Source organism: Lithobates pipiens, unplaced genomic scaffold, assembly GCF_037356315.1.
Source record: "Lithobates pipiens isolate NorthernLeopardFrog02 unplaced genomic scaffold, aLitPip1_a1.2 Scaffold_18, whole genome shotgun sequence".
NCBI lineage: Eukaryota > Metazoa > Chordata > Amphibia > Anura > Ranidae > Lithobates > Lithobates pipiens.
In genome coordinates this window covers 627,185,114-627,210,387 of record NW_027507758.1, presented here as the reverse complement: position 1 = coordinate 627,210,387, position 25,274 = coordinate 627,185,114, and the positions used below count along the sequence as shown (strand labels likewise).

Below are 25,274 nucleotides of genomic sequence, written 5' to 3'. Positions count from 1 at the left end.
AGGGGCCTTCGATTCTAATCATCAACTCCAGCCATCTGTCTGTTGTGTAGATGAGTCTAGTCTGGCTTGTAAGAGTATTTCACACATTGTTGTTTGTGCTAATTAACCCTGTGTTTATGTTTATGGTAATGTGTATTGAATAGTCAATCAGTGAGCTAGGAGACTAAGTCTTACTCTGAAAAGTCCTATCTCTCAGACAGCTAGTCTGGGTCAATGATTGGCTAATTAGCTCATGCTAATTAGGTTAGGTTTTAGTCTTCTACTGTCTATGTTGAGCAGCTAAGCAAGTGTCGTCTTGTTTTGTGCTTGTGAGCGGTTGGAACATCTGATATCTATATTCTGGCTGGGAGGAAGTGTATATGACGAAAGCGCTCAATCGGAGTGTGAGATTGGATCCGTCACAGGTACAGTGTTACATGACTGAGTAATTGTCATTCAAATTTTGAGAGCGTTGAAAGCTGAAAATTGGCCTGGGCAGGAAGGGGATAAAAGTATCTAGTATTAAGGTGGTTAAATGTAGAGCAACCCTCCTATTACCCCCTCACATCCCCATCCTATTATTGTGTGACCAATGCCATTCAAATAATTCTTTCTTTATTTCTCAAAGTTATTTAGGAGACCTGTATAGATCAAATGGCAGCACCAATGATGATGAAGGAGGACCGGAGTTACAATTCTGAGAAGATACTAAACCTCACCCTGGAGATCATCTACCTGCTGACCGGAGAGGTGAGGAGGATTCTGGGAGGTCACATGACATCACTCTTATCTCTATTAATAAAACACAGACCTGACCGGAGAGGTGAGGAGGATTCTGGGATTCTAACATGATATTCTTATTGGTTCTTCAATACAGAGATTTCCTCCTGTGAAGTCAGGAGATCATATGACCATCACAGTGCCTCCATGTGACTCCCTAAAACCTGAGAAACACAACATGGAGAAGATTCTAGGAATCACCAAGAAGATGATGGAGCTGCTGACAGGAGAGGTGAGCGGTGCCGGGAATTCTGGGACATTATCCAGTAACAGACAAGGGATGTGTCTAGAACAGGGATGGGCAACTCCTCACACGGATGCCACATGCGGCATGCAAAGCCACTTTTGCCAGCACTCGGCTCCCTCCCCATCAGCAGAGCAGTGCAGGGAAGTGTCCGTGAGACACTAATGCATTCCCATTTCAGAATTCCCCAGGTTGCACCTGCACTGAGGGGGAGGCACTGCGCCCCCATAGATTGTAAAAGATGGGAAACATTGTTTGGTTCTCTAACTTTGCTGTAGCTGCGATCGTCAGCTTTTGTGATGAGGAAGAGATTGGGTGCAGTTCTGCTAGGGGGGCATTCCCTGTTTCCAGGAGGACTGTCATTGGCCACTGCTAAAGCCAATCGCAGTCCTGCTAGCCCCACCCACCATCTGGAGGAAGAGGACTCGCTGGGTTCACACCTAAGTTGGCCTCGGATAGCACAGGAACGCTGTGCATCCCTGTTCCCCATTTCAGGGGCGAATTTTTGCCGGAATCAAAGACGCACAGCGTTTCTGTGCAAGCCACTCTGCATATTCTAGATGAGAAGCGGGTACAGCGGTGGAGCAGATGAGCAGGCGGGTACAGTGGTGGGGAAATGATCAGGAGGGGTTCAGAGGTGGGACAGAAGAGCAGGAGGGTACATCAGTTGGGCCGATGGGAAGGGAGGTACAGTGGTGAAAGAGATGAGAAGGGGGTTCAGCAGTGGGACAGAAGTGTAGGGGATTACAGTGGTGGGACAGATGAGCAGGGGGGTAGAGCAGGGGGCAGATGTGAAAGGAGATTTATTGGTGGGACAGATGAGTAAGGGGTTACAGTGGTGGGGCAGGAGAGCAGGGGGGGTAATGAGATAAAACAGATGTGCAGCGGGATAATGAGATGAAACAGATGTGCAGGAGGTACATTGGTGGGGCAGATGAGAAAGCGGGTTACAGTGGTGGGGCAGATTTTACATGAGGGTTACAGCGGTGGGGCAGATGTGTAGGGGGGTACAGTGTTGGGGCAGATGTGTAGGGGGGTACAGTGTTGGGGCAGATGTGTAGGGGGGTACAGTGTTGGGGCAGATGTGTAGGGGGGTACAGTGTTGGGGCAGATGTGTAGGGGGGTACAGTGTTGGGGCAGATGTGTAGGGGGGTACAGTGTTGGGGCAGATGTGTAGGGGGGTACAGTGTTGGGGCAGATGTGTAGGGGGGTACAGTGGTGGCGCAGATGTGTAGGGGGGTACAGTGGTGGCGCAGATGTGTAGGGGGTACAGTGTTGGGGCAGATGTCTAGGGGGGAACAGTGGTGGGGCAGATGTGTAGGGTGGTACAGTGGTGGGGCAGATGAGCAGGGGGTACAGTGATCTGAGGTGTGAAGTTGCAGGAACTGAGGCTAATCTGAGGCGTGAGAGTGCAGGATGTTAATTTCTCACTACTCAAGTCGTTTACAGCATTTACTTTATAAGAAATCCTTTTCATAATTGAGAGTGTGAAGTTTGTTTGTTTTTGTTAAAAAATCGGCACACTCAATTTCTTTGTAAACCTTTTTTGGCACACTGTGCTCAAAAGGTCGCCTACCCCTGATCTAGAACATGGACTCGTAGAGGTGGTGAGTTTTTTTATTTTTTACACAATGTGATATTGCAAGATTAACCCTTTTTCCAAGTGATCTTTTGTATAATTTTATTGGTTTAGGGTGAAGATCTGATAGATATAAAATCTGAGGTTAAATCAGAAGAAGAGGAGAGGTATGTGAGGGATGATCAGCAGTCTATGGAGGAGGATGGAATAACGGGGACATTTATAGAGGAGGACACTCCTACAGAGATCAGCACAGGTGGGTCATTAACACCAAATGCATTCCTCCACCCATACTGCTCACTGATTGGTCCAGAGTAGGGCGGGGGCTGGGTGATATCCGCCTGTAATCCCCTGGTCACTTTCCTGAGCTGTGTTCCCCGTCCTGTATTCCTGTATTTCTCTCGGATAATCTTCCTTCTCTGTGCTGCAGACACAATTTATGTATCTAGACTGGATTTATGGAGATTCTGGGGTTCAGCTGGCAGCAAAATGTTAATTTTCACCATAGGTGTTGACCTGCGACATGTTTTTGGGTCTTGTGCCCCATACCCGGGTCTAGTAAGATCTCTGACAGTTCTCCCAGGATTACTTACTCTGTTATCTGCTGGCTGTGCCGGGTGGAGGGATATGTCTGTATAGTCTCAGACCCAAGTCACTGAGTGCAGTCTCAGGAGATGGGAGGCAGCGGTGTGGGACCTCTGCAACTTGTCTCATGTAAACATTTCATCTTCCACTGATTACTGAATACCAATATTATGTGTCCTGACCCTTAGACTATATAATTTACAGTATATTGTACATTACATACTCCTGACCCCCGCACTATATACTCTATGTTGTACATTACATCATTCTGATAATATATAGTCCTAACTCTTGCATCTTCTATAATACACTAAATTGGACTTACTTATTTTGCATCTATTTTCTACCAGCTGGACATTTTATATCTGATGATCTGATTGCAGCACAGACTTTTATATGTTGATAATAATGTGATAACATCCTCAACTTTGGAACCTTAAACAGAAAGTGATAATGAGGGAGGAGTCAATAACCCAATGATGGGGGTCTGAAAGTGTTACTAAACCTAAAAAAAGTTTTACCTTAATGATTTGTTTGCATCAAGGTAAATAACGTTTTCAGTGTCCCTGTGGCCCCCTTCTCTGTATGAAGGGGAAGAGAGGAGGGAATAGATCAGTGATGTGCAGGGCTGCATATTTTCTCTCCTTACTTCCTCTTCACACAGCATTCGAGCAGAAGCAGGATCCATTGGCTCTTGCTGCTATCAATCAGATGGAGTGAAGAGGAAGTGGGGGGAGCAGGTCTAAAACCCCTTGGGGAAGTCTATGGTGCAAGGCTCTGTAGACACACAGCTCAGGACCGCAGGGACCACGCTCTCCTCATAGCCAGCAGCTGCCTATGGTGCTCCCTCTAAAGAAGAGGAGCCAAGATCGCTCGCCGGGGACCCAGTAAGAGGAGCTATACCACTGCACTGAGCAGGTAAGTATAACATGTTTTTTTTTTTTTTTTTTAATAAACAAAAAATAAAAATAAAAACAAAGAGGTTTTGACTTTAGTAACACTTTCAGGATCAGTCCAGTCTTCATCTTGGTTGTTCTCCCCCCATCCTCACTCTCTGACCTCTGGTGGGGCTCAGCCCTGCTGTTATTCATGACTAAATCATGGACTAAATAAGGAAGTGCAGGACTTCTTGTGTTGGGAAGATGGCAATGAGTGATAGAGGGGGAGGGGACACTCGTCCTATAATCCCCTCATCACTGTCACTCCTATAAAAGACAGTTCTCGTTGTTTCCTCACTCTCTGACTAAGGTCCATGAATAAAGAAATGATCTGGTAGGAGATCAGAGGACCCATTTACTAGTTACCTTGAGGGGGGAATTGTAAGATCCTCAGAGACAAAGCTGTCTGATGTGGGCGGAGTCCTTGTTTAGGGGAACCAATCAGCTCATGTCTAGTAATAATCTTTGTATTTCTATTTTAGTAGATGGACGGGAGATGAGGAAAACCTCAGAGGATTGTCTCACTTTGTCTCCAGACTGTAAAGTAGAAGATGAGGACATCACACAGTATAGTCCAGGAGAAAACCCGACTACCTCAAATGTCTATCCGGCACCACACAGTGTAGATGGACCATCGTATTCCTCTTATCCTGAGGAACCTCAGACTGTGAGGGACGGTGCCGTCCTTCCAACAGAGAAGAGCTTTTCCTGTACCGAGTGCGGGAAGTGTTTCCATTCTAAATCCAAACTTAATAGACATAAAAGATCTCACACGGGGGAGAAGCCGTATTCCTGTCCTGAGTGTGGGAAATGTTTTTCACAGAAGTCCAGTCTTTACAGACATCAGAGATCTCACACGGTGGAGAATCTGTATTCCTGTCCTGAGTGTGGGAAATGTTTTTCATACAAGTCCAATCTTGACAAACATCAGAGATCTCACACAGGGGAAAAACCATATTCCTGTCCTGAGTGTGGGAAATGTTTTTCAGAAAAGTCTCTTCTTTACAGACATCAGAGATCTCACACAGAGGAGAAGCCGTATTCCTGTCCTGAGTGCTGGAAATGTTTTTCAGAAAAGTCCTATCTTTCAGTACATCAGAGATCTCACACTGGTGAAAAGCTGTATTCCTGTCCTGAGTGTGGGAAATGTTTTTCACAGAAGTCCAGTCTTTACAGACATCAGAGATCTCACACGGTGGAGAATCTGTATTCCTGTCCTGAGTGTGGGAAATGTTTTTCATACAAGTCCAATCTTGACAAACATCAGAGATCTCACACAGGGGAAAAACCATATTCCTGTCCTGAGTGTGGGAAATGTTTTTCAGAAAAGTCTCTTCTTTACAGACATCAGAGATCTCACACAGAGGAGAAGCCGTATTCCTGTCCTGAGTGCTGGAAATGTTTTTCAGAAAAGTCCTATCTTTCAGTACATCAGAGATCTCACACTGGTGAAAAGCTGTATTCCTGTCCTGTGTGCGGGAAATGTTTCCTTTCTAAATTCAAACTTGGTGTGCATAAACGATCTCACACAGGGGAAAAACCATATTCCTGTCCTGAGTGCGGGAGAAGTTTTTCACTGAAGTCCAATCTTTACATACATCAGAGATCTCACACAGGGGAAAAACCATATTCCTGTCCTGAGTGCGGGAGAAGTTTTTCACTGAAGTCCAATCTTTACATACATCAGAGATCTCACACAGGAGAAAAACCATATTCCTGTTCTGAGTGCGGGAAAAGTTTTTCAGTGAAGTCCAATCTTTGCAAACATCAGAGATCTCACACGGGGGAGAAGCCGTATTCTTGTCTTGAGTGTGGGAAATGTTTTGCTCAAAAATCAGACCTTGTTGCACATCAGAGATCTCACACGGGGGAGAAGCCGTATTCCTGTCCTGAGTGCGGGAAATGTTTTTCACATAAGTCTCATCTTAACACACATCAGAGATCTCACACGGGGGAGAAGCCGTATTGCTGTCTTGAGTGTGGGAAATGCTTTGCTCAAAAATCAGACCTTGTCGAACATCAGAGATCTCACACGGGGGAGAAGCCGTATTCCTGTCCTGAATGCGGGAAATGTTTTTCACGGAAGTCCTGTCTTTACAAACATCAGAGATCTCACACGGGGGAGAAGCCATATTGCTGTCCTGAGTGTGGGAAATGTTTTTCACAGAAGTCTGATCTTACAAGACATCAGAGATCTCACACAGGGGAGAAGCCACTTTCCTTGTCCTGAGTGACGGAATTGTTCCTCACTGAAGTCCTGTCTTCCTGTACATTGGGGATCCCACACAACCCTCGAGGTGTATTAGTGCCTTGTGTGCGGGAAATGTCTTCTATATGAATGTTGCTGGACATCACAGCTCTCATGTGGGGAAGAAGCACACCCTGATATACACCTCAGATATATTCCATGGCTGATCTTCATCATGTAAGAAACAGTTGATAAGGAGATCAGAGATCACCAAAGACATGGATGAAGTGTTGTACCGTGTTGGCCATTGATAGCAGGAGAAAAATAAAAATGGAGTCCTTACCTCTCATTGGCTGAGTGTATTTTGTGGTGTAAGCTTCTGTAACCATTTAAAGGTCCATTTATTTAAAAACATTTTTGGACAAATGTTACATGCGTTACTCCGGCCATTGTGAATTTTTTTTTTAAATTCAGTGCTCGATTCTCCTAAAATATTATTTACACAAATAACCTCCAGCAGATGGATCAACTTATCCCGCCAGAGCAGTAAGATAACACAGAAATTCCCATCGCTATGATCCTCCAATGATAAATTGTCTGATATAATAATCTTCTTTAGCTGTCATATATCCATCAACAAATTGTCTAATGCCGCGTACATGCGACCGGACTTTCCGGCAGAAAAGGTCAAACGGAATCATGTCATTGGATATTTGGATCGTGTGTGGGCTTCACCTGCATTTATTTATTTTTTGTTCAAAAAGTCTGATAGACCTAGAAATAGAACACGTTTTAAATCATTCAGACAAAATCAATTTCTATCGAGGAAAACCGTTCGTCTGTATGCTGGTCTGGCGGACCAAATACGACGCAAGGGCAGCTATTGGCTGCTGTCTATTGAACTTCCTTTTCTAGTCCCGTCGTACATCATCGAGTTCTAGACGAACGGACTTTGGTGTGATCGAGTGTAGGCAAGTCCGTTCGGTCAGAGCTCCGTCAGAGTTTATTCTGATGGAAAGTCCGGTCGTGTGTACGCAGCATAAGCGTCCGCAAACTGGTGCACTCCGGATCATCCATTGTCCCAGCGCAAAAATCTCTTCCAATCACTCGCCGACCCCTCCGTGAAATATACTCAAATAAAAATTGGACTGTCGGCGAATGATCAGACCCTTATGAATGGGTCATATCAAGCATGATATCCTGCAGAACGTTGGCTTCCAGGTGTATCCCTCCGTCATCCAAATATGTAATGCCCCGTACACACGTTCCGATTATCGGACCACAAAAGTCACTTTTGGGCAGATCGTTCGATAATCTGATCGTTAGTACACAGCTTTCGACAGCCGATCACAACAGTCCGTCCAACCAAATCCGAAGGGACAAACAGGAAAACTTTGGTCGGATGACAGCCCATCGTATGACAATTGTGTAATCGGTACAGTATGCGTCCGATAAAAGTCGTTCGACAAACACCACGCATGCTTGGAAACACAAAAATAAACCAGGACACACGTTTTTGACATCATTTAAAATATGTAGCTACGCACGACGGAAGATTTTTCCAGAATTGTACGACAAAAGTCTTACACACATTTTGCACTGTTGTATTCAATCTTAGTTGTATACAACAAAATGTGAACGATCTGTTTTATGATAATCGGAACGTGTGTACGGGGCATTAGCCACAGAGCTGCCACACATGGAAACCTACACATAAATACTGCATTTCTTTGGACATATAGGTGGTAGAATTACATTACTCAAGAGCTTCTTGATTTATTATGTGATATTTTGTGGTTCTTGGTGGGTGAGTGTAGAATAGTGATGTTGCCCTCTAATTTTTGGGAATTACATTTTGATTTCTGATGTTGGTACACATATCAGATTTTTACAGAATCGTACGACAAAAATCGTACACACGTTTTGCACTGTTGTATTCGATCTTAGTTGTATGCAACAAAATGTGTACGGGGCATAAGTCAGATATTCCTCTCCTTTATTTCTTCGAAGCCCTTGTACACACGGTCGGACATTCCGACAACAAAATCCGTTGGATTTTGTCCGAAACTGGTGTTGCGCACACGCACGCTCGGACAATCCGATCGTTCAGAACGTGATGACGTTATTTCGTTACGACGGGACTACGTTCAGGTTAGTAGCCAATAGCTTTGGTCTAGGAATTTGATCTGAGCATGCGTGGCACTTTGTCAGATCGGAATTCTCTACAAACGATCGGACCATGTTGGTGGAAAATTTTATAGCCCAGCTCTAAAACTTTGTCGGTCGGATATTCCGACGGAAACAGTCCGATGGAGCCCACACACAGTCGGATTATCTGACGACACGGTCCGATCGGACATTTTCCATCGGAATGTCCGACCGTGTGTACAAGGGCTAAGAAGGATTATAAAAAATAAAAAAAAAGAGAACCACTTTTCATAGGGTAGTATTTTAAGCAATAAAAATGTTGAGTATAGAATTATGCTTGCATAAATGATAAATACAATATCCCAAATAACCATACAATTAGCCGTATGTGCCACCAATTCTCCCCATCAATCACCCACCGCTGTTCAGGACTCGCCTGCAGAGGGACTCTCGCCACGAAATGCGACCCTTGGAACTCGTAGGGTCATACAGGGCATGTTGTAATATACCATAGTCACCACATATCCTTCTTGGTCCCCGGTTTTGCTTTTCAGACCACCATGGGCATGTTAGATAGCTCTAGAGAGTATTATAGAGAAGGCAAAGCTCATAGGATTCTCATCCATGCAGCGCAGAGGGTTTCTGGGGTGATCTTGTAAAATGGGGAAAAACTGACTTTCCGTTTTCCCAGGTGTCCCGGTCACCCACCTGCCTCCTTCAAACTCCTCATCGGCCCACCATTCCCCCACATTTCAACAATCAGGAGTACTTTATTGAAGGAAAATAAAGACATAACAATAGAGTACATGTGTATATAACATACAACTTCCAATACATCAGCTTTCTCACATCTTGTATTGTTTTGCTATAGTCCACATCGCATCATATAAACAGTGCAGCGTTACCTTTGAAACAATTCCGGAGAGTCCTATATAGATGTCAAACCTCTCACCCCTTGAGGAGTTGAAGGGGGGGGGGATGGAGGCGGGGGGGAAACAGGAAGGAAGGGGAAAAGGAAGGTGTGGGGGGGGGCGAGGGGCAACACCACAGCTGTGAGTCACATCTAATTATGGACAAGCGGGGGCGAAAAAGACAACAGATTTAGCTTAAGCTAAGTAATCCAGGATAACCATATTTTATCAAACTTCCAAGGACAACCTTGACTAATATACGTCATTTTATAGAGGGGCAAGGCAGCACATTAACTTTGTCCTCCCATGAAGACAGACTAGGGGGGATAGGAGATGACCATTTACAGAGGATCTCTTTCTTTCTTGGCATAGAAAAGAAGGTAAGAGACAAAAAGTTTGGTATGGCGCGGTCTCTGTTCATCATCATGAATGCCAAGGAGGGCCAGTTCAGGCGACCTGGGGAGAGATAGTTCAAGTCTGACATTTAATTGTTCAAAAATACCAGTCCAGAAGGTCGACAGGGCAGGGCAGTCCCAAAACATGTGCAGATATGTGCCCAGGTGTATACGACATCGAGGACAATGCGGGTCTCTATTGGGATACATTTTGGACAATCTCGCCGGAGTAAAATAGGTTCTATGGTTGAATTTTATTTGTATCAGCTTGTCTCCAGCTGAGATTACCAATTTAAGACCCCGTTCCAAGCAATCCACCCAGTCCTCCTTGTCCAAGGTGGGAATATCCCTCTTCCACATGTCCCACAGCCTCTCCATCCTCAGAGTCCGTTGCCAGTAGGGTACCATGTAAAGCAGAGAGAGGCTTCACCAAATCACTGCGGGACAAAAGGTCCTCCACCGGGTCAAACTGGAGGAGCGGGAGTGCGGGGAACTGGGCCCTAGCTGTATGTCGGATCTGGGCGTATCTGAAGTACATCCTGCCAGGCAAATCATACTTTGTGGAGAGCTGTGACCACATCAGCAATGTACCTGTTGGCATGACATCTCTTAGCCCTTGTACACAAGGTCGGAGATTCCGATGGAATGTGTCCTTTTGGACAGTTTTGTCAGATAATCTGACTGTGTGTGGTCTCCATCGGACTGTTTCAGTCGGAATATCCGACGGACCAAGTTTTCCAACTTGTCTGTAAAATTTTCAGACAAGGGGGCGTGACCGGAAGCGGACCTGCATGGACGCTTGCTGAGGTAGCTCTCTCGTCAGCCCAGCTACACAGGCACAAAAGGGGGACAATCCGCACCCATCCGATGGGGAGATCGAGGGCCACCCGATCCACGACTAGCAGGGGACCCTCCGCCGTCCCTCCGGGGCCCGCAGCAGACCTCCGGACGTACTTTTCGCCGCCAGACGCTCCGGCCGGCGGGCCTCCCAAGATGGCACCGACTGCGCCGGAGGCGACGCGCCAGGCCCCATCCCCGGCCTCGAGTGTGAGGAGCGGACATCAAGCGGAGACCGGGGCGGACGGGATGCCTCCTCCATCCAGCGCAGCCGACCAGACCCCCGCAGCGGTGAGTGACACGCCGCTCCCGCCCGTGTATCAGCCCGCCAGCCTAGGCCCGAGGCCTACTGCGAGGCCCCTCAATCCGGGCGCATGTGAACCCATCCCCCAACGGCATACAGAGCAGCGCGCGGCCCTGAGGGATCTGAGCCCGCTGCGCTGGGGCCAGAGGTCCCCTCCACGCCGGGCGGCCAACTGGGAGCAGGACAGCGGGGAGGCCTGGGGGATGGCAGGAGGCCGCACCAGGCTGGATCAGAACTCGGGGTACCTGGAGCATGAACCCCCTCCCCCTCCTACGGACACGCAATGCACGGGGAACCTCCCTAGGCTGCTGCGGGCGACATCGGACCCCCTCCTCCCCACTAGTTCACTGGGGTCCCCCCCTTCCATTGAGGACACTGACTTCCCAGCCCTCCCCCCCCCCGGGAGACCCACTGCCATGGCCTCGGCGGGGACATGGGGGAGTGGCGGAGCTCCGAATGGACCTAGGAGTCCGGTCCCCACCACCCAAGTCCCAGAGACTGTCCTCCACGTGGGCTCCTGGCCCACAGCGACACCGGAGTGGCTCCCCGGCCCCTGTCGGCTGTAGAACAGGCTTGGACCCGTATTGGGAAGTGAGGCAGGCCCGCACGACTCCCCTGAAGTCACCACCTCCTCAGCCCGGGGTGTGGGACTCTCACATCGGGCCCCCCCCAGACTCACGGGAGGCACACGGACCCCATGGTTCTCCACAGCCGCCCCTTCTGATTCCTACTGGGGATGACCCTGGAGGGCCCCCCCCGCCCCTACACCCGCAGTGGCAGCAATACCTACAAGCAATCCCCACTAAGGAGGACTTTAAGCAATTGATAGAAGATGTTAAATCAACCTGTCGCTCGGAAATACAAATGTTGCACTCCGGTCTCAAGCACTTAGCGGATCGGGTCGAGATGGCCGAGGAGGAGATACAGGAAACTAAAATTGCGATCCACAGGACCCAAGTACAAGGGGCCGACCATCGAATGCTTTTGAGGGACATGCAGCGTCATGTGGAGGACCTGGATAATAGGGGGCGTCGGCATAACATACGGGTGAGGGGGATTCCAGAGGCAGACGGACCGGAAGATCTCCAGATTATCCTGCAAGAAATATTTAATAACCTTCTTGGGGAACCCCCCACCCAGTTTATTGAAATGGACAGAGCTCACAGGGCATTGCGCTCTAAAGGCGCGACTTCTACCCCCAGGGATGTCATCTGTAGAATTACTTCGTTCCACATCAAAGAGGACATAATGAGACAAGCCCGCCTGGCCCGGGTGGTGAACTTTAGCAACATCCAAGTCCAGCTCTTCCCAGACCTATCCTGGCTCACACTGCAGAAGCGCAGATTGCTTCAACCGTTGCTCCGCACGTTGCAGGACGCCCATATTCCGTACCGCTGGGGATATCCGTTCGCTCTCGCAGCCAAACATCAAGGCAAGACAGCAACCTTGCGGTACCCGGAGGATCTCCACTCCTTTTGTGAGGATCTGGGGCTTCATCCCCCCCAGTTGCCGGACTGGGATCTCGTGGCTGCCCAGCCTTCCGCACCCGCCCTGTGGCAGAAGGTCCCCTCCCGCCAACGCCCTCGCAACCGGGAGGCACCTAAGAAAACGGCCCGCCAAGGAAAGGACTGAGGCTATGTAAGGCGGCAATCTTTGTGTACTCTCTTTTTTCTCCTTTTTTGATCCCGTAGGCCCGCGGGGCGCAAGGGATCGTGGCCCGTTTTGTTTGTTGGTTGGCCGATGGACTGATGTCCGGACACTCCGAACTTGCCCTTCTTTTTCAGCCCCAAGAGTTTCCGTTTTTTATTTGTTTTTTTCTCCCCCTATTAAGTGCCTTCATGTTGAGTTATGTTTTTCTTAAGGCTGATGTATCTGAGAGATTGAGATCATGGGTTTTTCTCAGTCTCTGAGTCACCCCCCTTCTACCCGGATGCATTGGTGTTACATCCGGGATTTTGGGAACTGCCTGGCGACTGTTGTCGCAGGGGCGTTTCCTCAGCTCCCCCCCACCTTATGTCAACGGCTTTATCTACGCCTCCTGATGGGGGGGGCTGGACTCCCATGCGGCCGCCAGGCCCGACCCACGGGTTCTGGTGGCCCCCTGGGAATCCGATTGGACCTGAGCGATCTGCCTGTTCATGGTCTCCTATGGCTTAATTTTGTAATGTACAGTGGTTGTCTATTTGCTGTGTACACCTTTATTTGCAATACTAACCTCTTCTCTCTCTCTCTTTTTCTACTTTTCCCTTTCCCTCTCCCCTCCCTGTTCTCTCACCGTGTCGTGGCAGGTGGGCAACGTGGAGCCCTTTCTCCGGAACGAGCAACCTCCTGGCTCCTGGCGGTCGTCCTACAAGGTGGAATATGGGTAAGTCCCCGCTTATACTGTCACCCCCCTGACATAACTAATGGCTAAGATTTTATCCCTTAATGTCCATGGACTGAATTCTAACGGGAAACGGCATCTGGCACTTAGGGAATTCAGGCAGTCAGGAGCGGATATAGTCTTTGTCCAGGAGACACACTTTGATAAGGGGGGGTCCTTTGCTTTCGCCTCTAGATATTTTCCCTTAGCTTACCTATCCTCGGGCCCTCACAGGAAGGCCGGCGTGGCCATCCTGATACGTCGCGGAGCCCCATTTACCTACCTCGATCACTATGGTGATCCCGGGGGAGGCTTCTTGATTCTTAAGGGCAAATGGGGTTCACAGCCGATCACTCTATGCACCCTGTACGCCCCAAATGTCCGCCAACATGGCTTTCTTTCCAAACTCCTGTCCCGTCTGTTCAAGTCGGATCATGGTTACTTAGTGGTGGGGGGTGATTTTAACCTGGCTCACTCCGCCATTGCGGACCGTTTGGCGACAACGACCCGACCTCCCTCTGCTAAAGCTCTTAGGGATTCGAAACTATTCCGCCAGCTGACCCGTAGGCACGCTCTTTTTGACGTCTGGTGGGCCCTTCACCCGGCGGACCGCCAGTACACGTTCTACTCGGCCCCGCACCAGTTGCACTCCCGCATAGACTACTTCTTTACTAACAATTCAACGCTGAGAGTGGCCCGCCGAGCCCATATCCTGCCGATCTCATGGTAGGACCACGCGCCGATCCTGTTAACACTGGATCTAGCGGCCCCTGTAATTAGACCCTACAATTGGAAACTTAACACCTTTCTCCTACAACATTCCCCCTCACAGGCGGAAATGGCCTCAACCCTGAAACTCTACTTCACTGAGAACGCGACCCCGGACGTTACTCTCCCCACTTTGTGGGAGGCCCATAAGGCGGTCATCCGCGGAAAGTGCATGGCTCTTTCTTCTGCTTTAAAGAGGGATGCAGGGGCCGCTAAACTGCGGACAGAAAGGGAACTGGGGCAGTTAGAAAGGGATATGCAGGCTTCTCCTTCGCTGCGACTTCTCCGGAAGATCACTAGGCTTCGCATGGTGCTTAAGGACCTGGCGCTTCGCCGGGTAGAAAAGGCCATTCTGCGGGTTAAGTAGCTGTATTACGACAGGGGCAACAAGGCGCACTCTCTTTTGGCGAGGAAACTTAACGATAAAACCCTCCTATCCACTCCACATCAGATTAAAACTAAAAACAACACCGTAGTCTCTCACCCTAAGGAGATAGCAGACACATTTGCGAAATTTTATGCGGAGTTATACAACAGTGACGACATACCCAGTGCTCCCTTGTCGGAGGAGCTCTCCCAGCGCATGCGCCAATACTTGACGGACAGTGGGATCCCCCGTATCCGAGACCTGGATCTGGCCTCCCTGAATATGCCTATCACGGAGGAGGAAATAGAGCTGACCGTCAAGTCGCTACCGGCTCATAAATCCCCGGGCCCGGACGGTTTACCCTACGAATACTACAAAACGTTTCTGCCCCTTCTGCTTCCTTATTTGAGCAGACTGTTTAATGCGTTTCTCTTAAATACCCCGGTCCCTTCCGATATGCAACGCTCCTTCATCACCCTGATACCCAAGCCCGATAAGGACCCCATTCTCTGTGCCAATTATAGGCCCATTGCACTCCTAAATACAGATCTAAAGATCTTTACGAAGCTCCTCTCCCTCCGGCTCAATAGGGTTCTCCCCTCCCTCATCCATAAAGATCAGGTGGGATTTGTCCCTCTTCGCCAAGCCGGCGACAATACCAGAAGGGTCATAGATTTAGTCGACGTGGCGAATAGGCGGGGCACCCCGTCTTTGCTTCTGAGTTTAGATGCGGAAAAGGCATTTGATAGACTGGGGTGGCCCTTCCTGTTCGCTACGTTGCAGCACATGGGGATGAGGGGACCGTTTCTGCGGGCCATACGCCACCTTTATTCCAACCCGTCCTCCCAGGTTAAGACCCCCTTCGCCACATCCTCGGCGTTCTCGGTATCCAATGGCACGCGCCAGGGCTGCCCCCTATCGCCTTTACTATTTGCTATCTGTGTGGAACCCCTGGCGGCGTCCATTCGGCGGAACCCGGATATCAGGGGCGTCCCGGTTCGGGACAGGGAATTTAAGGTGTCCCTGTTCGCGGACGATGTCATTCTCACCCTGACCCAGCCCAGAATATCCCTGCCTAACCTACATAGGGAGTTGGACCGCTACAGCGCCCTATCGGGCTATAAAATTAATGCATCCAAATCGGAAGCCCTACCGGTAAATATGCCGCCCCAGGAAGTCGAACATCTCCGAACCACCTTTCCGTACCACTGGAAAACCGATTCCCTGAAATACTTGGGGGTTCATATAACCCCGACCTTTGAATCTCTGTATCAGGCAAACTTCCCGCCCCTATATGGTGTTATTAGGCAATTACTTTCCCAATGGCGGAAGCACCAGATCTCCCTCTTTGGTAGGATTGCTTCGGTGAAAATGACGATTCTCCCGAAGCTCCTCTACCTTTTCCAGACCCTTCCTATCCCAGTACCATATCACCACCTGAGAAAATTACAGGCGGACCTGCTTGATTTTACGTGGAATTACAAGCGTCATAGAATCCCCCGCTCGGTCATGACAGCCTCTCCCTCGGCCGGGGGACTGGCGTTTCCGGATCTTGTAAAGTACTTCCAGGCAGCTCAGCTCCGGGCAGTGACCTCTTGGTTCACCCAGAGGTCGTACAACAGATGGACGGAAATTGAGAAGCTCTGGATGGCTCCAGTGCATCCTAATAGTATGCTATGGAGCGCCCCAGCGTTGACTCCCCGGACCCAGCTGCTAGGATCTATGTCCCATCTACAGGGCCTATGGCGCAAGCTTACTAAGATCTATGTCTTGTCCTCGGACAAATCGCTCCTGACGTCCTTCCTGTACCACCCTAAGATGCCAGACAGTCTGACGTATGCGATGTCCCACCCCTGGTCGTCCCGAAACCTCTTCCATCTGGGGACCTTAGTGGACCCCAGATCACGGAGAATGTTGTCTTATGCTGATCTTCAGTCCAAATTTGACCTCCCGAGACAGAGCTTCTACAGCTATCTGCAGATACGGCACTTTGCCCAGACCATATCCTCTGACTTGCGATTCTCCCCTCCCTCCGCTTTTGAGACCATAATCCTAGAGGGCATGGCCCAAAGGGGATTGATATCAGCTATATATAAAATCCTTAATGCACCCCCGTTAACTTCGGCATGCAGACATGCTTACATGCTCAAGTGGGAGGAACAGCTGGGGGAGGAGCTAACGGATGAGCAATGGCAGACGATATGGTCCCAGGCCTCGAAAAGCTCTCTATGCACACTCTACAGGGAGAACGCGTACAAAATTTTGTTTTTCTGGTACATTACCCCAGACGTCCTTCACGCCATTTACCCTACTACCTCTGACAGATGCTGGAGGTGCTTGACCCACAAGGGCACGTTGTTCCACATTTTCTGGCAATGTCCCCTGGTGGTTCCCTTCTGGGAGGGGGTCCGGCGCCTTTTGTCGGATCTCTTGGACCGGCGGGTGGTCCTGGATCCTAAGACCTTCTTGTTGGGCATCCCTTTCCCTAAATTGACGAAGTCCCGCAAGACATTGTCACGACATATCCTGACAGCGGCGAGATGCCTAATAGCACTACATTGGAAAAGGGCACTGCCCCCCCGCTCTCGGAGCACTCCATGCTAGAGTTCAGGACGTGGAGTTGATGGAGAGGATGACCGCCAGGATACGGGACAGGCTTGAGGCCCATGATGTGGTCTGGAGCCCATGGAACCTACGGGAGCTCCGGAGGTGAAAATGCCGCAGGGACCACACACGGTGACTATACCCCCTACCTTTCCTTACCCCTCCTTCCCCACATTCCCCTCTCCCTCCTTTTTCTTTTCTCTTCTCTTTATCTCCTTTGCTATTCTCTCTCTCATTCTCCTTACCCCTCTTACTTCCTATCCTTCTCGTCTCTCCTCTTGTTCTTCCTCTCTCTCTACTGCTTGGTACTCCTATATCTCTCTGCCAGTCTCTTTCACCCTTTTCCTCATGGCTGGTGTTCCTATGTGCCTTGCTGCTCCTCTAGCACACTACTTCGTAGATGCTGCTACTCATGAGAGGTTAATACTGTTGGTAGCTGTTTATGATTGGGTGCGGGGCTACCCTACTGGACCCTAAGGTGTGCAACGCCACTTGTTGATTAACAGGGTCGGCCCGATTGTTCGCGAGGGGCCCCCCCGGGGCTGGCAGTTGCCGGCCCTGGGGGGCCTACTGGAACGGGCCACTGGCTGGGTGGTCCCTGCAGCCCTCTCTTCTCTGTTCTGACTGTTCTACTATGTTGTAGTAATGCATGACGTGTAATGCACTCTTTGAATATAAATAAATATGTTATTTGGAAAAAAAAAAATTTTCAGACAAAATGCTCCGATCGGACATACTCCGATCATGTGTAGCCTACTCCGACGGACAAAGTGCCACGCATGCTCAGATCAAATTCCTACATCAAAGCTATTGGCTACTAGCCTGAACGTAGTCCCGTCGTAACAAAATAACGTCATTACGTTATGTACAATCGGATTTTCCGACAACTTTGGCCGACCGTGTGTATACAACAGTTTCGGACAAAATCCGTCGGACAAAATCCAACGGATTTGGTTGTCAGAATGTCCGTGTGTACAAGGGCTTAAGGTTTTAATACCGAATCTTGCCCATACCTGAGGATCAGGAATCATCCTAAAGTGCGGTAGGTTAGGATTTCCCCAGAGTGGCTGCACGGGGGATCATCGGTCCGCTAGAAAAAAAAGACGACGGGGCAGCAGACCAGATTGGTGCAGTTAATTCCGCATAGGCATTAATACCCTTCTAAACTAAATTTTGCAATGCTAGTAAGGAGCCCAACCTGGCCACCTCCACACACACCGCCGCGTTGGAACGTCTCCCTTCAAACCACCAGTAGGCCATAACCAACATTGCAGCCCAGTAGTACACCCGCATGTTTGGGAGAGCAAGCCCACCCAAGTGTGTTGGTAAATATAGTGTAGTTTTGGCTAGACGGGGGATCGAATTATTCCAAATGAAGGAGACAATACAACGATCCATCTACCGGAAAAAGGATGCCAAAATCCACATTGGGCTATTCCGGAAGAGGTATGTACATTTGGGCAGAATGATCATCTTCAAAATGTTGATGCGGTCCAGCAAATTTAGTGGAAGTCCAGACCATGACTGGCACCTTTCCCTAAGAAGCTAGAGCAAGGGGTGTATGTTGAGAGTATAATACTGATCAGTAACCCTGACCACCCTAACCCCCAGGTATTTAAACTCAGTCACTCATGTCAGGGGCGTAGGAGTAGCTACAGCCGGGACCAGAGTGTCCAGAGGAAACAGAACTGATTTGGACCAGTCGATGCGGATTCCCGACAGGGTTCCGAATTTGTTAAATAGCTCTTGTGCAGCAGTCAAGGAAGACCCGGCATCCTGCAGGTAGAGTAGAGCATTGTCCGCGTAAAGGGAAATTTTTTCTTCCAAGTCACCTATTCGCATTCCCCCGAACTTCCAGCTACTCCTTGACCAGTATAGCAAGGGGCAAAAAGGCTAGGGACAGCGGGCAGCCCTGTCGAGTACCTCTGTGGAGTGGGAAAGGATCCGATACGATACCCTATCGTTAGTACGTACCCTGGCCCTCGGCGCCTGATAGAGCAGATGAATCCAGGGCTGAGGCCAAAATGCTTCAACACCTCCCAAAGGTACTCCCAATCCACAGTGCTTTCTCAGCGTCTAATGAGGCAATCACTCTGGACCCAGTATTGTGGACATGGACAGATTGAGGAACAGGCATCTGATGTTAATATCTGTGCCTTTACCCAGCATAAAACCGGTCTGGTCTACATGGATCAATGTGGTAATAACTAATGACAGGCGGGTGGCCAATATTTTTGCCAAAATTTTGGCATCCACATTGAGCAGTGAAATGGTTCTGTAAGATGCACAGTCCTGGGGGTCCTTGCCGGGCTTAGGAATAAGTAGAATAATAGCCTCTTCCATGGATTCGGGTAAAATATCCCCATCCGCCGTTCCGGAAAAGAGAGTTGTTAGTCTAGGGGCAAGCAGAACCATATATTTGGAGTAGAATTCAGTAGGTAGACCATCTGCTTCGGGGGTTTTTCCTCCCTGCAGACATCCAATTGCTGCCTGGACTTCCTCTAAAGATATAGCCGCATCAAGTTGGGCCCTATAAGCATCTGACAGGTCAGGGAAGGGGATCTTCTCTAAGTATTCCTGCAATTCCGACGGGGTAAAACAGGTCCTAGAGGTATATACCTAGTGAAAAAAGGTATAGAATCTGAAGCTAATGTCCTCAGGAGAGGACATTACTATACCATGTTCGTCCCGTATGCTCGCAATGTGTGTGGAGCCCACCTGTTCCCTCTCCAGCCAGGCTAAAAGTCTGCCATTTTTGTTCCCATGTTCAAATATCCTCTGGGTAGAGTGGAGCATACATTTTTTTAGTTTGTTCACCATTATACAGTGATAGTGCCCACAAGGCTCTCTGCCAGGTTCCATAATTAACTGTGTTGGAGGATGCAACGTACTTCGCCTCACATCTCCCCGCCTCCCCCTCCAGCACCTCCAATGATCGGAATGCCTCTCTCTGCAGTGATGATATACGAGAAATATACTTCCCCTAATCCATGCTTTGAATGTATCCCATAGGGTGGTGGCATTGGCCGAGTTCCCATTCAACACCCAGAAATTGCAAACAGCTTCCAGCATAGATTCCTGTAATCTCTCGTCTAGTGCCCAATACCTGGACAAGCGCCACAGTTTCAAACTCGGTGGCCTGGTTAGGGATATAGTGACATTAAGGGGGCGTGGTCGGAGATTCCCCTAGGCAAATGCCTAACCCCCCTCGTCCAGCATAGTGCACCAGAGGAGGCATGTGCCAGGTCAGTACGGGAGAGCACCTCGTATGAGGCAGAATGACAAGTGTATTATCTGTCATGGGGGTGAAAATGTTGCCGAATATCCATCAGCAAAAAAGTACTTGCCCAATTTTGCAATGTTGAGGAGGGTCAAGAAGTAAGATGCAGTTTGTCCAAGTCTTGTGCGGGCACCAAATTGAAACTGCCAAATATAAAAACTTCCTGCGTATTGTATCCCATCACAGATTGCATAATATCATATAACAGTTGTGCATTGGCTGGTGGGGGGAAATACAAGCCCACCAGCACCAATTGTTTATCATAGACCATTACATGTATAATCACATACCTACTCCCCGGGTCCGTCTGCACATAAAGCGTCTGAAATGGGAGGGACCTACGGATCAACACACTAACACCACAGGCATAATTTGAAAAGGTGGCATGATAGTGGGCTCCAACCCATGCTCTACGGAGACTGAGAATCTTATTACCTAGTAGGTGCGTCTCCTGGAGAATGCATATATGTGGATTGGACTTTTGCAAAAATTTGAAGACCAGGGACCTCTTAGTGGCTGAATTTAATCCCCTAACATTCCACAAGATAATGGAAATGTCCATCATTAACTATAGAGTAGTGGATATAATAAAAGGACCCCATGATCTGCATGTCCCCACCTCTGTCTGTCGGGACCAGGGGGGGCAGGAACCCAGCCCAGCGCATCCACCACCCCAGTAGACCAGAAAATGTGAAATGTGAGATTGTAATATACATTGTCAATAATATGCAGCACATGGAAGACAAGGCGCCTCCGATACGTGAAAAGCAACTCCATGATCATGAACATAAACTCCCCCAGTATCTGCAATAGCAGAAAGAACCCCCCCACCCCCACCCCGCATCCCCAGCTGAAGATGGTGATGCATGTTATCCCCTAACCCCCATCTATTTCAAATTTGCTAGGAGCATGAACTCAGAGCAAAGAGGTATTACCAAACAGGGCTACAGAGATGCTGGTTTAGTAAAACTTCAACTTCTCCTGGGCTGTCCCAGGGGTACATATCTCGGTTACTTATAAACAATAAAAAAACCTGCTGATGAAGCGTTATGATGAACGCGAAACATGTAGAGCATCTAAATATCCCTGAGCTGATTCCTATGCGATACCCTGTATATGCTAATTATTTTCTGTACTGATGGTTATTTGTTCCTTAATATCCCTATGCTGGATACCTACATGAATATATATAAAATGTGATGTACCTTTAATACGCTAGACAGGAAAGGAGGCATTAAGATTTTGTTTGTTGTCTTTTTAGAAATAAAATTGTTTGAAAAATGTATTTTCCCTCTTTTTTTGTTATATTTACATTTATGCCTAAAAAGTCAATTTTTGTCAACAATTCTTGTTGAATTTTTTTGAAAAGTTAAATATCGGGACGTGGCATGTGTTTTATGTAATGTATCCTCAGGACCACTCTGTGGTAGATACATACCAAATTTAATTTAAAAAAAACGTATAATAACTGTAAATAACTCAGTAATGCGGGCCTGCAGCAACATGTGCATTCAATCACCACTCCTGGACGAAAAAGGGGGAGTGCGCCCAGGCTGAGTCCAGTCACATATAGTTCCGATAACAGGATCTCAGTTGTAAGAAGGATTCACCCCCCCCAACAATAGTCATACGGGGTCGAGTGGACCCGGGGTATTTCTTATCCCATATTTAACAGTTTCTATAGTAATAGAGCGCACTCCCCCCATCCAGGGCCAGGAGCGTCAAATCATAGCAGGTATGTCCATACATCATACCGTGTACATAAATGTTTATATCCCCAGTCAATACAGTTGAGGGCTTAGTCCGTAGTATCACAGGGCAACCACAATTGAGAACGAACATGTCCGCCATCCAGCTGTAGTTGCCTCTGCCCAGTAACCCCTTGCTTGTGTGGGGTAGCCAAATCTGACACTAGCATAGCAGCGAAGTAAAACCCCCACCAACTGCATGGGTCATCGTGATCACAAAACAGCCCTGTTGAGCTAAGTATAGAGCAGCAATCCCATTGTTCACCAGGGCTGCATTCAGTCAGATCTGCGAGGGTTGGAGCCAGGGGGCCCAGGAAGAGGAGGAATCCTATGAGCGCGCTGTACGGTGAAGTAAGGATAAAGTTGGGCAGCCGGTAGTAGTGCCCGGAGGAGCTCCTCCACAAACACTGTGGGGTTCTTTCCCTCCACTCCCTCCGGCAAGCCCACGATCTGGAGATTATTCCTCCTGTTCCTAGTCTCGGCATTGTCGACATTATATTCCAAGGCACGGACCCTGGTTTGTAGGGTGCGGATAGATACAGTATGATCCACGATGGTGTCCTCAGTCCTCCCAGCTCCCTCGAATGGAGCTTGAGGGACCAATCATCGGATCCGGCGGACTCGCCTAGTGGTCTGCCTATGTAAACAAGGCAGTTCGCCATTCTGTCAGTGTTGAAGACATTGATCCTGTGTTCCTGCAAAGCAAGTACAGGGATCTATGCTTTCCTTTAGTAAAAGCACCTCCCCCACGGTGAGAAAACACTTGTTAGGCACACATTTAACTCATTAATTGTCCTAGATGTTATCCCCTTCCCAGCCAGTTTCATTAGTACAATGACAGTAAATATTTTTAGCACTGATCACTGTGTTAATGTCACTGGTTCCCACAAAGTGTCAAAAGTGTCACCTATGCCACGTACACACGAGCGGAATGTCCGACAGAAAAAGTCAGATGGGATCTTTTCTCGGATTTTCCGATCATGTGTGGGCCTCATCTGACTTTTTTTTTCAAAAATTCTGACGGACCTAAAAATAGAACACGTTTTAATTATTTCCGACGGAACCAATTCCTATTGGAAAAACCGCTCGTCTGTATGCTGTTCCGACGGACCAAAAAACAATGCATGCTCTGAAGCAAGTAGGAGACAGAAGCTATTGGCTTCTGGCTATTGAACTTCCTTTTCCTAGTCTCGTCATACGTGTTGTACATCACCGCGTTCTAGACGTCGGACTTTGGTGTGATTGTGTATAGGCAAGACAGTTTCAGTGGAACTCTGTTGTAACTCTGTCAGAAAAACCTTTGGCGTTTATTCCGACGGGAAAAACGGTCGTGTGTGCGCGGCATTAGTGTCTGATTTGTCCACCGCAATATTGCAGTCCCGCTATGAGTCGCTGTTTGCTGCCATTACTAGTAAAAAAAAAAATATAGATTTCATTTAAAAAATCTGGTCACCTTATCATAGAAGCGCACAGCGGGAGGGGATACGCTTGCTTCCGTTTCGTCAGGAGACTTGGGACATGTCCCCCAATGCTGCGCCTCTAATGATACTACGATTGGACTAAGAGCCTGCCTCCCTGAGTACATGTAAAATACTGCAGAGGCACCGGGCAGGATCCCCTGCATTATACAGCACCACACCGAACGCTTACATAACGCGGAGACCATGGGAGACAGGGAGTAGGGAAACCAGTGGCGGGGCACCCTAGGCGGATACCTAGTTTGCCTAGTGGTAGCACCGGCCCTGCCAGGCTCTCCACTGCTGCCTGGTGAGTGGCTTAACTTCCCCTGTGCCACAGTTCTGTCATTATTGCTGTGTGGCCAACCTGTGCTACGGACTTAACCCTTCTTGTGCCACAGTTCCACCATTATTGCTGTGTGGCCAACCTGTGCTACGGACTTAACCCTTCTTGTGCCACAGTTCCGCCATTATTGCTGTGTGCCCAACCTGTGCTATGGACTTAACCCTTCTTGTGCCACAGTTCTGCCATTATTGCTGTGTGCCCAACTTGTGCTACGGACTTAACCCTTCTTGTGCCAGAGTTCTGCCATCCTTGCTGCGTGCCCAGCCTTGTGCACGGGACATAATCCTTTGCTGGGCCGTGCCCTGCGCTGAGGACTTACCCTTTGCTTTGCCCTGCGCTGAGGACTTAACCCTTTGTTGTGCCCTGCGCTGAGGACTTAACCATTTGAAGTGCCCTGTGTTGAGGACTGAACCCACGTTGTATCCAATTACTGCCTACCCTTGCTGTGTGCCTGGACTACTGCCCTGTGTTGTGGACTTAAAAGAGAAGCATGGGTTCCTTTTTTTTTTATACAGTCGAACCTTGGCACCCCAGATGTTTTGGAACTACATTTCCCATGATGCTTCACTACACTGAAGAGTGCATGAGCATCATGGGAAATGTAGTTCCAAAACATCTGGGGTGCCAAGGTTCACCATCACTGGCCTAGTATCTAAAACTTGTCCCTTCCCTCTGAGAAGTGCACGCTTTATGTTAAAAAATAAATTAAATACCTGTAGGAGGGGCTGCAGATTTTCATGCCAACATTCTGGCCTGAATCCAACCCTTCTTTATCCTCTGTGTGATTGACGTCGGCTCTGAGCTCTCTGCTCACTCCCAAGACTTCACACTGCGTTGTGTCATGTGACGTCACGCGTACTTTTCCCCGCTCACTACTGACCTCTGTTCTCTGCCCCGCTCACTACTGATCTCTGAACTTTGCTTCTCTCAGTATTGACCTCTGTACTCCACCTTGCTAACTACTGACCTCTGAACTCTACCTCGCACACTACTGACCTCTGAACTCCACCTCACTACTGATCTCTTTACTCCACCTCACTCACTACTGACCTCTGTACTCTGCCCCGCTGACTACTGATCTCTGAACTCTGCTTCTCTCAGTATTGACCTCTGTACTACACCTCGCTCACTACTGACCTCTGAACTCTGCCCCACTCACTACTGGCCTCTGTACTCTGCCCCGCTCACTACTGATCTCTGAACTCTGCTTCTCTCAGTATTGACCTCTGTACTACACCTCGCTCACTACTGACCTCTGAACTCTGCTTTTCTCTGTATTGACCTCTGTACTCCACCTCGCTCACTACTGGCCTCTGTACTCTGCCCCGCTCACTACTGATCTCTGAACTCTGCTTCTCTCGGTATTGACCTCTACACTCCACCTCGCTCACTACTGACCTCTGAACTCCACCTCGCTCACTACTGACCTCTGAACTCCATCTCGCTCACTACTG

General features: G+C 48.7%; 1 protein-coding gene across 1 annotated transcript in view; it reads left to right on the top strand.

The window, feature by feature from the left end:
- LOC143986870 (uncharacterized) overlaps positions 1 to 25,274 on the top strand; it is a 377,747-nt gene that overhangs the window by 125,939 nt on the left and 226,534 nt on the right. Inside the window, exons 14-17 of the mRNA XM_077485277.1 lie at positions 715 to 729; positions 857 to 991; positions 2,697 to 2,838; positions 4,588 to 6,151. Of these exons, the coding sequence (XP_077341403.1) occupies positions 715 to 729; positions 857 to 991; positions 2,697 to 2,838; positions 4,588 to 6,151 (1,856 nt within the window). The remainder of the gene's footprint in view (positions 1 to 714; positions 730 to 856; positions 992 to 2,696; positions 2,839 to 4,587; positions 6,152 to 25,274) is intronic.